This window comes from Tripterygium wilfordii, chromosome 12, assembly GCF_013401445.1.
Source record: "Tripterygium wilfordii isolate XIE 37 chromosome 12, ASM1340144v1, whole genome shotgun sequence".
Classification (NCBI taxonomy): domain Eukaryota; kingdom Viridiplantae; phylum Streptophyta; class Magnoliopsida; order Celastrales; family Celastraceae; genus Tripterygium; species Tripterygium wilfordii.
The window spans coordinates 12,093,705-12,107,437 of record NC_052243.1 but is presented as its reverse complement, the minus strand read 5'-3'; the positions used below and the strand labels follow the sequence as shown (position 1 = coordinate 12,107,437).

The 13,733-nt window shown below is 37.5% G+C and overlaps 2 protein-coding genes across 4 annotated transcripts; one reads left to right on the top strand and one right to left on the bottom strand.

Moving 5' to 3' along the window:
* Positions 1 to 2,688: 2,688 nt before the first annotated feature.
* Positions 2,689 to 8,708, top strand: LOC120011109 (RNA-binding KH domain-containing protein RCF3-like). 3 transcript variants are annotated; one of them, XM_038862157.1, is made up of 9 exons: positions 2,689 to 2,942; positions 4,350 to 5,164; positions 5,598 to 5,993; positions 6,121 to 6,375; positions 6,634 to 6,975; positions 7,449 to 7,528; positions 7,631 to 7,742; positions 8,082 to 8,238; positions 8,357 to 8,708. In XM_038862157.1, the coding sequence occupies exons 2-8, from the start codon at positions 4,352 to 4,354 to the stop codon at positions 8,223 to 8,225; spliced, it is 2,142 nt and encodes a 713-aa protein (XP_038718085.1). In that variant the 5' UTR covers positions 2,689 to 2,942; positions 4,350 to 4,351; the 3' UTR covers positions 8,226 to 8,238; positions 8,357 to 8,708. The 3 variants fall into 3 exon arrangements, with proteins under 3 accessions (XP_038718085.1, XP_038718084.1, XP_038718083.1); XM_038862156.1 differs by having other exon boundaries at positions 4,330 to 5,164; XM_038862155.1 differs by having other exon boundaries at positions 2,690 to 2,942; positions 4,322 to 5,164.
* Positions 8,709 to 8,855: 147 nt separating this feature from the next.
* LOC120011111 (amino acid permease 6-like) lies at positions 8,856 to 13,077 on the bottom strand. Its single transcript, XM_038862158.1, has 7 exons — positions 12,957 to 13,077; positions 12,577 to 12,810; positions 11,817 to 11,910; positions 11,285 to 11,499; positions 10,893 to 11,035; positions 9,562 to 9,789; positions 8,856 to 9,435 (listed from the first exon to the last, which is right to left on the bottom strand). The coding sequence occupies exons 1-7, from the start codon at positions 13,063 to 13,065 to the stop codon at positions 9,010 to 9,012; spliced, it is 1,449 nt and encodes a 482-aa protein (XP_038718086.1). The 5' UTR covers positions 13,066 to 13,077; the 3' UTR covers positions 8,856 to 9,009.
* Positions 13,078 to 13,733: the final 656 nt, after the last annotated feature.

Below are 13,733 nucleotides of genomic sequence, written 5' to 3'. Positions count from 1 at the left end.
TAGTACTAATGTTCACTTGTATTGCGATTCCTTTTTTGGAGGTATGTCTCCACCATCTACTGTCCAGGTTGTCATGACATTAGTTAATGATCACTCCTAAGAATTTTTTTTCCTTGACCGAGAAATATTCAGCCAAATATGTCATTCGGATAGTCGAGTGGGCATAAATCTCGGGTCGTTCAAATAACCCTTATTACGCTAGTGACACGTAAGATTGAACCGAAACTTGTGCCGTAATAAAGGGTCCGAAAGTGGGACGACAAACCAATGGAACCAAGATTTTACAAGAAAATATCCTAAAAGCGAGTAGGTTCGACTTCGAGTGTCGTACACGTTAAGTCTGGAGAGATAACCAATAAAGTTGTCGTGAAATGATTTTCGTAAAAACATTCAATCATATCGACATGTGATTTGTGAGGAAATTCTTTTAGAACATGGAATATTGCCGGTCTACCAAGTGACCTGATTGCTTAGTTTTTGAAAAATGTTCGACCAACTTGGCATGAAAATATCCACAAATCACAGTCATGGAGTTGTTGTATTCTTGGTGTACAACTCCAATAATATTAGGGATATCAGTAACAATCATCCTAAAAGCATTCCAACAGTGTGTGGTAGACATTCATTGGGTGTGATGATATCATAGCAAATGATCCACTGAAAATCACATTAAATGAATATATATCACACACTGTTGGAATATTTCTGAGATAGTTATTATTTTTGGAACAGCTGCGCACATTTTCAGTCTCAGTAGTAAAATGGTTGCGGGGGCCAAAGGTGGGGTAGGCCACAGGCCACAGATTGAGACCATTTTCCAATGCTTTTGGCGTGCGCAATAGCTAGTGCATTATTACTGGTGATGGGGCGCATGATATGCCCAAGATTTGATGTTAGTGCACAAAACTGCTCTCAGGTCATAAAAGCTCTCTTCTTTTCATCTTCGTGAGTTAAAAAACAAAAAACAAAAGTCATAAGCCTGAATGTTATAATAATAATGATAGATGCACTCATGGTGAAAGTCCAAGTCACTGGATAACTACCACCACCAAGGCAAAAAACAAGGGTGACTCATCCACATATGATGTGTGCGTGTGTCTATATATATATATATATATCTTGTTAATTCTTCTGCTTTGGACAAGCATTATGTTGTGTTCCTGGCCCATTCAAAGAGTGTTTATTTCGTGCCTTAAAAAGTAGTTTTATGGGGAACATCCATTCCATTCATGTTAAGATTTTATCCCAGATCAAATTGATATAACATAATTATTGAGTGACATATAAGGAAAGCTTCAGTTTCTCTCACACAATAAACACCTTTTTTGAACCCAAAAATCAATGACGACGGTACAAAAAAATTAAAAATCGTATGAAAATTTAGTGCAAAGCGACCGATATTAATTTGTATTATTTAGACTAGATTTTCTAACACTACACTCCACCTTTGATCAAAGAAAAAGTATGTAAATCGTAATGAATACCTAGATGACCTACTTGATCCTTGGGTCTATGACCTCCTAATGGAGCATCAGGTTACTCATCATATCCGTTTCACAATTATATGTCTCAAGAGATGAACCCACAAATATTTTTCACATGCACATCAATTTTACGCACTTATTTTTCAATTATAGATGCTGTGAGTCCCACCAAATATGTAATTCCCACTTTTTTTGTGCTTTATTATAGTAATTCAATTTTGAGTGCGTAAAGTTAGTGAACATATGAGAATTCTTCTATATATATATATATATTTGTATAAATCTAAACATGTATACGTATACATGCGTGCTTATATTTTGTAAATATTTTAACATTTTGTAGGGTTGTCAACGAATTGGGCTAGGTGTGAACAATCTGGTGGTGAGTATAGGCCTGTATTGGGAGCCCATTTTACAAAAAGGAAGAATTGAGTGGTCCTCTAAAAGGCTTAGAAAAGCCCAAACTGGTATATTTTTGTATGAAATATTTGTTTATTTCATCATCAATAAAGTCTTTATGTATACATTATTTTCTTTTTCTTGTTTTCATGTGCCAAATATATTCTGTATATATAGATAGATAATACCAAAACACTCTTCCAATGCGATGCTGACACATGTCACCAAACAAAACGAAGAATATGAGATCAAGTTTGGGAGCATGATCGGTACACCTAAATGTCACCTAGGTCCCGACTAATGGGTACTTCCTAACAAGCACGAACTCAGGGGGGCCAAGGTGATCAAAACACCTTGGGATATTGAGAAGCACCCATCACCGATCAAGAAGAAGAAACAAAACCTAAACGGCATGAGATCTTACCCTCATAAAATCTTGCCCGCGATCCGGAGATATCTTTGTTTTGAAATACATATAAAAGGGGACTTCCAAGTAGGTAAATCTCTCACTTTTTCCATTTTTATTTATTAGCTAACGAGAACGTTTTAAACAGCGAGCTACCTCACTAGTCCTATTGTTTATTGATATAACTTGAGTTTTGGAGCGTCCACCAAGATACACAACGCGGGAACACCATACCTCACGTTTTCTTTCTATGCAGAAATAGAACACCTCCTCCTAATATATAATTTGATGAACGGAGACCTATGTAGAACCGAGCAGTTGAGAAATCGATCCCATTTTGTACCTCATCATATATATTTATATATGACATTTTGCGTAACTAGAAGTCAGGACATAAATATTGCTTAGTCAAAAGACTCGGGAGGAAACAAAACCTAAACGGCACATCCAAATTAAACGGCGCCGCGGCGTAGCTGTTCATTTTGAGTTTCATTTCTCGACATCCTGGGGCACAGAACTGGACAGAGTACGGGGCCTTGATTTGTGTCGCGCGGTTTCTTCCAATCGGAGCTCCATTTGAGTTCTACGACTTCGCTTCACTCGCGAGCGAGCAGGTTATTCAGTCAGTCACGGGGCTACTTGTTCAACGCTAGGTACGTAAGGCATAGTACTATAGTTGCTGTCGACGTGCGCTTGCATTTAGGGTTTATGTTTCGATTTGGTTTCACTTTTCTCTGTTTTACGTTCTTTGGAATTTGCATCTGTGTTGTATGTCGTCGTATATCAGAATGCAAGTCTTAAGATAATTATACCTGGCGTGTGATTTTGTTATGGGTACTGATTATTCGATTTTGAACTCATTTGATTTGTATTTCTCCCAAAGAGAATGATACATGGTGTTTGGGTAAGTTTGTATTGTAGACAGTCAGTCATTTTTGAAAAAAACTGTTTGCATGAATTTTAGCTCTAATTTTTGGCAGTGTATTAGATAAACTTACTCCACTGAAATGTAGGCACCACAGATTTAAACTGCAGAATCAACTATGTGCATAGCTTAGGATAATGCTACTGTTATCTTTTTGAATCCAGCATAAGTCGTAGGAGCTCGTGAGTTAGGTTTGATTTGTTGAATGGAAGCTTTAATCTGTATATGTGTATTAAAGCTTAGATTAGATTACAATGTACGGAAGTCACCACAAAATATTTTTCATCTAGTTTTTCCCCCTGTATCGAGTCTAAAATAAAGAGTCTTGTGTCATTATCTGATCGTGATGTTGTGAGACCATGATTGGCCCTAGTGCAAGTTATAGGTACGTATGGATTCAGACGCAAAAAAGAGAGAGTAAGGGAGAAAGCTTCTGTGAAGGGACTTCTCATCATATGGTTTTTTGGTTGTGAAATCATGGTTCTGACATTAGTACTTTTTGATGGTGGAAATAAGCTAGTTTATTGAATAGAATCTCGGTGGAATTGACAATTATGCAAATTTTACTTCTAAATAGAAAAGACGACAAGATTAAGGAGATGATGTGGAAAATAAACTAAAAAATGTATCAATGTCAAGATGGCAAAGTGTTTCTCATTTTGGTTTTTGGATAAATGAGTTGTTGGATTACTTGGATAAATGGGATTTCAATCTATTTAACATTAATAATGCTCAATATGTTTGGAAAAAACAGAGTTGCAGCATATGTTTTGGCCATTCTTTTGAGGAAATATTGTAAAAATATGAAAGTAGAACAGAAAATTCATATTAAGGTTGATGTTTCTTGGTAGCTGGAAATAGACTTCCTTGGAATCAGTGTCATTTTCATCTTTTTGATGTCATGTGTGAGGAAAACAAGAGTTTGGACCTCTTTAATTTGAGAACTTGGACAACTTCATATCGAACAGTGTTCATGCTATGTTTGGTTATTGGCTTCGATATTTCCTTTCCTCTTCATCTTTGGAATCGATCTTTGTGGTTCACCTATTATAACTTATCTCCTTTTTGACTATTTTAATTATTTTGTTAATTTTGTGCTAAATTCAGCAAGGCAGTTTTGTTAAACCATCTACAGACATGTCTCATTCGTTGACGCCTTCCAAAAGACCGAATGATTGGAAGCATTCTGAGCCAAATGCTAAAAGGAAATGGCAAAGATCACCAGGCTTGCATCCTCAAAACCTACGCGCAAAGTCTTCTCCTGGTAGTGCATCTTTTCGCTTACTGTGGCCTGCTTCCAGGATTGATGCTGTTATTGGTGAAGGAGGCATCATAGCACAAATCTGTCGAGAAACTGGTGCAAGTGTCACAGTTGAGGAAGCTATCCCTGGATGTGATGAGAGAGTAGTTGTTATTACAGGATCAGATAAAGAAACTGAAGTCAATCAAAAGGCTGAAGTCAACGAAGAGACTGAAATCAATCAAAAGGCTGAAGTCAATGAAGAGATTGAAATCAATCAAAAGGCTGAAGTCAATGAAGAGACTGAAATAAGTACTTTGAAGAGAAAGGATGATGGGGATGAAGAGGCTAATGCAGGCAAAGATGTGGTTGATAAAAAGAATCACTATGAGGATGATGAAGATAAGAAATCTTTTCCTGTTGAGGACTCGAAATCTGAAATAGAATCTTCATCGGCGCAGAAGGCTTTGTTACTTGTTTTCGAGAAAATGGTCGAAGCAGTACCAGTGACTGATGGAGGAGATGACGAAAGTAATAAGTCCTTCACTCATGTTCTAAGGTTGCTTGTGCTTTCCAGTCGAGTTGGCTGCCTGTTGGGAAAGGGTGGCAGTGTGATTAAGCAAATGTCCACCGACAGTGGGGCACAGATACGGATTCTCCCTAGGGACAAACTTCCCTTGTGTGTATCAGGTTCTGATGAACTTGTTCAGGTAAGTTGAATTAAAGTTTCTCTACTCTGTTAACATTTCTAAGAACAATCCCAGCATATTGTTCAAATTCCACTTGCATGCAATCTATCGAACATGTTTTTATTGGCTCAACTGCTACTTAACCAATGTTTCTACGTAAAAAGAAGGAAGAGTTCCTAACACTATGGAGGCTTGGGCCGTTGATCCAATCACATAGTTTGTGTACTGTGCGAATTTAGACCTATTATGTATTCCTGGTTTCTTTCAGTGACGCCTCAGTGGCATCAAATTTCAAAGGCCTTGATTTGAGTGCCGTCTTGGACGACATTTTTAAATTAAGAGCTGAAGTTTAAAATGTTGAGTTTCTATAAAATTGGAAAGTCTGTTTTACTTTTTGTGATGTCATACGTAGTGTTATTTTTCGTACTTTTTTATGCCATAAATGTGCTTGCAGATCACGGGGGAGGTTTCTCCAGTCAGAAAAGCTCTTCAAATTGTTTCTCAGCAGTTGTTGGAATATGCATCAGGGGAGCATGATTCTTTCCCTTCCAATTCAAAAGGAACATCATATCATTCAGTTAGCCATCCTCATAAAAGATCGGACTCATACCCACCACCTCATGTTTCTGGACTTCGTGATTTTCGTGAAAGTCGTATACCTGGTCGAATGAAGCCTTCTCAGGAGATCCTGACTTTCCGCTTGCTTTGCCATGATGAGAGCATTGGAGGTGTCATTGGAAAGGGAGGAGCAATTGTAAAGACACTTCAGCAAGAGACAGGTTGTGAGATCACAGTTGTGGAGGCTTTTTCTGATTCAGAGGACCGAATTATTCTTATATCTGGTCCAGCGGTATGGATTGTAGATTACTTTCCGCACCCTTGTATGTTTGGTCAATTAAGTGTGTATATTCATATTTATTGCAGTTGTTAGTAGTTGGCCATTTCTGCTAGTTGACAACCACAATACCTTATTACAGCACCCAGATGATAATATATCACCTCCGCAAGATGCACTTCTTCGTGTGCAGACCAGGGTACTAAGAGCTATACCTGATAGTATGGACAAGAATGTGCTGGCAAGGCTTCTTGTTTCTTCTAACCAAGTTGGTTGCCTCCTTGGCAAGAGTGGTTCCATCATGGCTGAAATGAGGATGTTATCTAGGGCACACATACGTATATTGGGGAAAGATCAGATTCCGAAATGTGCTTCAGAAGATGACGAAGTTGTTCAGGTGCATTTTCATGTGTATTTACTTGGGCTAGATAAAGTACGGTAAACTTCTAAATAAAATATAATTCAAAATCTCATGATTTTTGATCTGCATCACTGGGTGTATTGTATGTATGGTGTTTCCAATTTCGATGACATGCTGTTACTTTCAAGCAGGGATTTCTTCACTCCGTCATTTATAAAAGAACTTGTCCCTGTCTCCCTGGTATCTCTTTTGTGCTAGCCATGGTTGTCGCCTAATTTTGTTTTTGTTTGCTAGATAAACGGGGACTTTGATGCAGTTCAAGAGGCCCTTTTGCTGATAACTACTAAGTTGCGCCATCATTTCTTCCGGGATTTATTTCCTTCTATCAATTATCGTTCAAATCAAGGCTTTTTGGATCAAGTACCTCCATTTGCTTCATTTTTGGGAAGAAGGGAACTCTCACCTTCAGGAATGTACTCTAATTTGGGCCCATCAGTGCGCAAGTTTGATGCCTTTGATGGTCCGATTCCACGCGGTGTTTTTCATCCCCATGATGATAATTCTCTTTTTATGCACAGTATTCACAGGCAAGGCATCCCCCATCACATGTCTGAGAGAAAAGCATGGGGTCCTCAGGTATTAAACTTCCCTATGGTACTTATGGTACTAATTTTGCTTTGTACTTCTATCTGTCAAATTGATGGTGAACCTTGGGACAATGGTAAACTGCTTGCTTCTTTATAACCTAATCGGCACAAGTTCAACCATAAAAATCAATCTCTATGCAATTACGTTCCTACCGCCCAAACCAGGACAAAATCTCTATGCGATTACTTGCGTATGACTAATGCACTGTGTTGTATTTTGTTTTAATTTGTTTACTTCTTATTGCTGAATTGGTTTCTCTTGAGTTATGAGTTGTTGCCTTAAAAATTTTGGGGCACATGTTTGGTGTCTCTTTTGGTATTCTTCAATCTCTGGCATTAATGCTGGGAACTGCATTATAATTGCATATTGAGAAGCATATTCTACAATTATTAGTGGGTCTAGAGAAGCAAGTCTGCCTTTTTTTTTTTTTTTTAACTTTGTGTGCTCCCTGGATTGCACAGGGACTTGTTGAAGGTGGTGCCCGAGTAGGCTTTCATGACTTTCCAGGACTCTCACAGAGAAGGGTTCCCAGTTTTGGAGGGTGTGTGTTCTAAAGGTTCTTTTAAGTTATTCTTTGAGCAGTCTAGATTTTTCTGATTATTCATCCGTAACTTACATTACTTCCTAAACTTTGTGTGCATAGGGGCTTTCATCCAGCTATAATTACAAACACCACCTTTGAAGTTGCTGTTCCTTGTTCTCTTATTCCGGTGATCTGTGGAGAAGATGGTGCATGTTTGAAACAAATTCGCGAGGTGCATTCCTTGGTCTTTAATACTTCATTTCATCAGATAGTGTGAATACAACCGTGCGGTCTTCTGCGGTCTTCTTAATGTTTGAAAGAATATTTTAGAACAATAATTCACATATTTGATCTATGTCTGGGCCTCATTGCATTTGGAGAATCATGACTTGGTTCTAGTGTTTGTCATGTCCAAACAGCAAAAATTCTTAACCATCCTCTTTATGGAACTTCATCCATCATCATCATCCCATTTTTATTTATTTATGATACAGAAAAAAAAAAAGTTTAGCTGTACCAATCATTGATTTATAGCTTCAGAAAACTAATATGATATAATTATGTTTTTCAGATATCTGATGCCAAGATTACCATAACGGATCCAAAGCCTGGATCAACAGAGACTCTGATTATAATATCTGGGACACCTGAACAGACCCATGCAGCACAGAGTCTTATTCAAGCGTTTGTAACGAGTGAGACGGGATCCAGTTGAACCTTCTCTTTGGGTAAATATTTAAGCTTCTTTTGTTTGGTTTAACAATGAATCATATTTTCTTGCTTAAAAGGCTTGATATACTGATATGGAGTTAATATGATATTAATGATTCTTTGTTTCTTTTTCAGTTTATACAAAGAATAAAGTAGCCACTGCTAAATGTGGTAACTAAGCCAAAGCTCGCAAAGATTTATACATGCCAGAAATTTACTTTGGCAGTTTGTGAGTCAGTGAGTATGGTGAAATCTATATGGCTTTACGGAAGGACATGTACTTAACATTGCAAAGTTGTTGGTTGCTTCATGGATGTGGTGGCTGTCTAATCTAGCAAGAGTAGTTATATAAATGATCATAGTGTATTTTACCCTCCAGAAACTTGATTACAATTGAAGTGCCAGCTTTATCACTCCTTTAATTTTCCGGAGCAAAATCCGGATCACTTTATGCTCTAAGCCTGGTATTATTGATTTTGTAAATTCATTCAGTACTTTTTTCTCACTACTCTAACCATGCAACTGAGCAGATGGTATTTGTTTACGGGCGATATCTGTTTCTCTCTAGCTCACCTAGGTTTGTTTGAGAGACGTCCCTTTCTGTCCTAACTTGTTAGGTCATTGGCAAAATGAGGAATTTAAGCTTCTGTATTTATTTATTTTCAATAGCGGGTAGATTGGCATCTGCATGATGCCGTAAAACAGGGGTGACCGAGATACAGAGTCTGATATCTTCTTTTCTACGGAAAAATAATACATTTTGCTGAGGCCTATGACATGCTAAACAGTTATTGCTGAGTTTTGAAGGGCTTGTATGACCTCAGAGAATTGACCATTCCTTGAATTGATCCAGCCGCAGCGACGAGCGACACTACCAAGCAAGCCCAGCTCAGAATTTTCAGCCATGTCCAGGTAAAAGAGAATTTCTTCATCTTTGACCTAGCAATGTACATCTCTATTGGGAAGTAAACTGTTAATGGCCAGAATGAAGCTGCCCCAATGAGACCCACGAAGTCATTGAAGAATGGAAGGATCATGGCTACAACTGCCGTCACGATAACATATGCAGTCCTCCACACCAACCTGAAGAAGTTGACATGATACACACCATACCTTGGAATGTTGAGAGCGTATTCTCTTGTTATGAGGGTATTCTCAGGCCAGTGTTGTTGGCACTTCTTCTCCACAAAACTGAAAGTCGGCTGGCAGAATACCTGATTGCATGCATTCGATCATTTCAGAAAAAAAAAGTCAGTTGGGTTATTTTTCGCGAGCGATTGGATCACTGAATTAGGGCAAATTGTTGGGGGTATGTAGCATTGCTCTTGTTGTTACTTTACCTGGTAAGCGCCAATGAGATGGATGGCAATGCACACATTAGCGATGTCAATTAGCCAGAAAGGCTCGTAGAATCCAAAACCTGTAAGGAAATTCCCCGGTGCATTGTTTCCAAATGCCGCATAACCAAGGCAACCGCACAGGATATAGAACACGGTGGTTGTAGAGACACCGATAAGTGATGCCCGCTTCATGGCCTTGTTTTCTGGTGGACTTGATTTGAGTGTGTCCTGCAAGTCCAACCCCACCACATTTATTTCAATCTTGTAGAGATTTAGGATAGAGGAACTAATGTAGCAGTTGTTAAATAGAGAGATTCTGAATGTCAAAAAGTGGTATTTTAATAGGTAAAATAGATAATCTGTTAAGAGATTTTGATACGAATGCTCTCAACACTGATACTGATGCAAGTGTTCTAGGAGAGCTGCCTTTTGAGTATATTTTCTTCACCATGAAGCTCTAAAGATGGAAGAAGACTCAGTTCCACCCAATTATGGTCCCAAAGGAAGATATCTATATCCACCCTAGATAGAACTAGACTCCCACACAATGAACAAGTCCTTGATTGCATTGCATGCTAGCCTTTATTTAGAAAACTCAGTGTACAGTTCACTGACACTTGGGCACCACAATTATATTGGTCCTCTGAAGTGTATATAAAAGGGCAATCAATCTCAATCGTCAACGTCAACGTCAACGTCAACGTCTTCGTCTTCTTGCCAATGCAATCACTGTCGATGGTGTACCAACTGTAGATTCTCATTCCACAAACTTTCTGATTATATAATGTCACTCATCTCATTTTCTACTTAACAAGCTAACATTATGATTCTATGCTTGAAAGTCGAAGCCCTTCAGCATGTATTTTCTCCTAGAAAGTCACCTCGAACATTCGATACATGCTTAAACTCGAACTGTCGAGTCTGCATGAACAGAAATTTCCGACGGGATAAGTTGGTAAAGTAATTTCACTCTCAACTTATTGCACATATATGTCTACACCCACTTGACACTTGTTCAATCATTATGCAGAAAATCGCTGCCTTCGCATTATTAATATTGAACCATATGTGTGGTACCACATTAGATTGACATAACCCGATCAACTGAGTGGTACATATAAACAAAGGTCTAACACTCTAACTCCTCTCACACAAATGACGCGTTTTCTAGGATTAAGTATTATGGAGATGCTCAACCTTTGACACAAAACACAAAATATCAGTTTCATGTATTTGGGTTGGATTTTCTAACATGATAGATGTCCAAAGAAATCAAACAAAACATTCGATTAATGGGAATTAAATGAAGTTGAAGAGGGAATTGGGCTTGCCTGGATCTCGATGAGAACTGTGGAGTAAGCATAAGCAAAAGCAATGTCCCCGATAGCTTGGAATGACCTCCAAACCTTCTCTGATCCTGACACGTCTACTCCAATTGTCACTCCCGTTAAGCTTGTTCTTGCATGTGCCCCACCTTCACGTATTTAAAACACTTGTAAATTATTAATTAAGAGACTCAAAACAACCGAAAATCTTTTCAAAAATCAGCAGACTTATGGATCCGATGTTTTTTGTCCCAGCTATCTCAAATGTTGAGATACATTTAGATGAACGCATACGATTTTATATGGATCATGTGAGACCCATGACTTCATATCTCAACATTTTAGATATCGGAGATAAAAAAAATACTGAGACTTTTAGCATTTTTGTTTCGGATTACCTGCAACTTTGGCCATGGAGAGAGCGAGGCCTATTGTAGAATAAGTGAAAGACATGATAGCTGCAACAATAGAGAGCCATGAAAGCTTGTCGAAGTCTGGTATTTGGCTTAGAACAATCTGGATGCAAGCAAATATTATCATGTATGGATTGTTTGATGTTGCACACTTCGCATGGTGGCCCTCCTTGTGGAAACAGTTTGACTTCCTCACAGCCCTAATTATTCAAAAAAAAAAATCAAAATCTTTTTTATTTTAGATAACTGAGATCAATTCAACAAAGGTGTTATTTTTCGACAACCTACAAAACCCAAACTCAAGCCGGACTAGGCATGCAAAATCTGCCCAACATGTTTTTTAGACCGAAGTTTATTGCAAACTATTTGAAAATAGCTACGTTAGATTAGAATTGTACTTCCGATCTCAGACGAGATTCTTTACACCTTAAATTTGGATAGATAACATGTCAAGCTATTGCCAAGCGGTTGGCAGAGCTAAAAAAACCAAAGTTATCTCAACTCGAGTACTACTTACGCCATACTAATGGAGGCAGTGATAATGTAACCAATTGTAATTCCAATTAGATTTCCATACTGAGCTAACCCACATAGCTGAACTTTTCTTCCTCCTGTAAAATTATCAAAAATAGAAAAAAGAAAAAAAATTATTAATTAATAACTCATTAATATTTTTTTGTTTATTTTAGAGAGAATCAGTTGAAATTTTAGGCCAACTGGATTGAGATAACCACATGGAGAATTTATTTTCTCTTTAATTAATGCTGTATTGGTACTCACAATTTGCAATAAAAGAGTCAGTATTATGATTGGGATATTTTGGTAGGTATGCCGGTTATCAGTTGCTGAGTTATACATACATGATTTCATATATCTATATATTCCCTCCGTCCCATTTTAATTGTGCTCTATTCATTTTTTGGATGTCCCAATATACATTGTCCATTTCAATTAATTAAAACTAATTTCATCAATTTTTCTCATCTTACCCTTATTTATCCTTAATGAAAAGCTGATGGAGTGAATTCCTAGGGAGTCATTGACATCTTAATTGTCCTCTATAAATGAGGGTATAAATGTCAAATTGAAGGAGAATAATGCAATTTCTTAAACTGTGTGTAAAATTAAAGAGGACAATTAAAATGGGACGGATGCAGTATATATTATGTGATATATATGAAGCTCACGAATTGGTTGGATCTCTATCATTTTCGTAAAAAATAAAAGGGTAGATAAAAATTAATAAAATTATTAATTGAAATTCATTTGTATTGTACCTAAGTTGGCTCTCACAACATCCATGTAACTGTAGTTTCTCTTTCCAGTGACAGGATCAGGAGCCCTGTAAGAATCAGCTAACATAGTGGAGGTGAAGTAAGTGATGAATGAGAAAGCCATGAGAACTGTAGGCCCTGCTATCCAACCCAACTGTGCTATTGCCCATGCAAGGGACAGAACTCCAGACCCAATCACAGCGGTTATTATATGAGCACTTGCTGTTAACCATGTACCTATATATATATATATATATATATATATATATATATATATATATATTTCAATTCACAACCCAAAACCAAAATCAAAAACTTTGAACAATAAAACATACATACATACATATATATATATATATATGTACACAAGGAAGGAGTCGTACCTGTTCTTTTGGGTCTTCCATCATCATCCAAGTGTTCAGTACCAGCCTCAAACACTACTTCTGGGTCTTGTTCAACATACAGGCTCTCCTTTTCCATTTCTCTTCCCATCTCTCTCTCTCTATATATATGTGTGTGTGTGGGAAGAGTAGAGATTTTGAGCTAGTTTAAAAGAAGGGGGAGTAGGGGACTGTGCAAAGAAATAGATGGTATGACCAAGACATAATTGTAAGAAAAACCAAATTCAAACAAATTTAACTAATTAATTGTGTGGAAGTGTGGGGGCAATGTTAGAAGGTAGATCCAAAGTGATATGTATATATAGACTCTGAAAGACTAGCTAGTATATATGGATTAGGAATATAGTTAGGTTTAATAATTGATATAGGGTGATAAGTTATAACTACAAGAAATTGGGCTTTTAACTACACCCGCGGTTTTCATTGACCGAGGGTATAATTCGCGGTTTTCATTGATTGCAGGTATAATTCATTTTTACTCACGGTTTTATAAACAGAAGAGGTTATTCTTGGAATAGGAGGGGCTGAAATTTTTCTCTGAAATTATTTGAAATTCATTAAATCTCAACCATCCATTTCATCTTATGACTGAGATTTAATAACAATTCATCAACATCATCTTAAATCATTCTAGGGTTCTTTCTTCTCTTTCCCCCCTTAGTGAAGGATCCATCACAGCTCTGCTGCGGCATTCACCTGCAAAAATTCCAAGAATAAAGATTGAAGGAGATGATCCAATTTGATTGAAATAAGAATAGT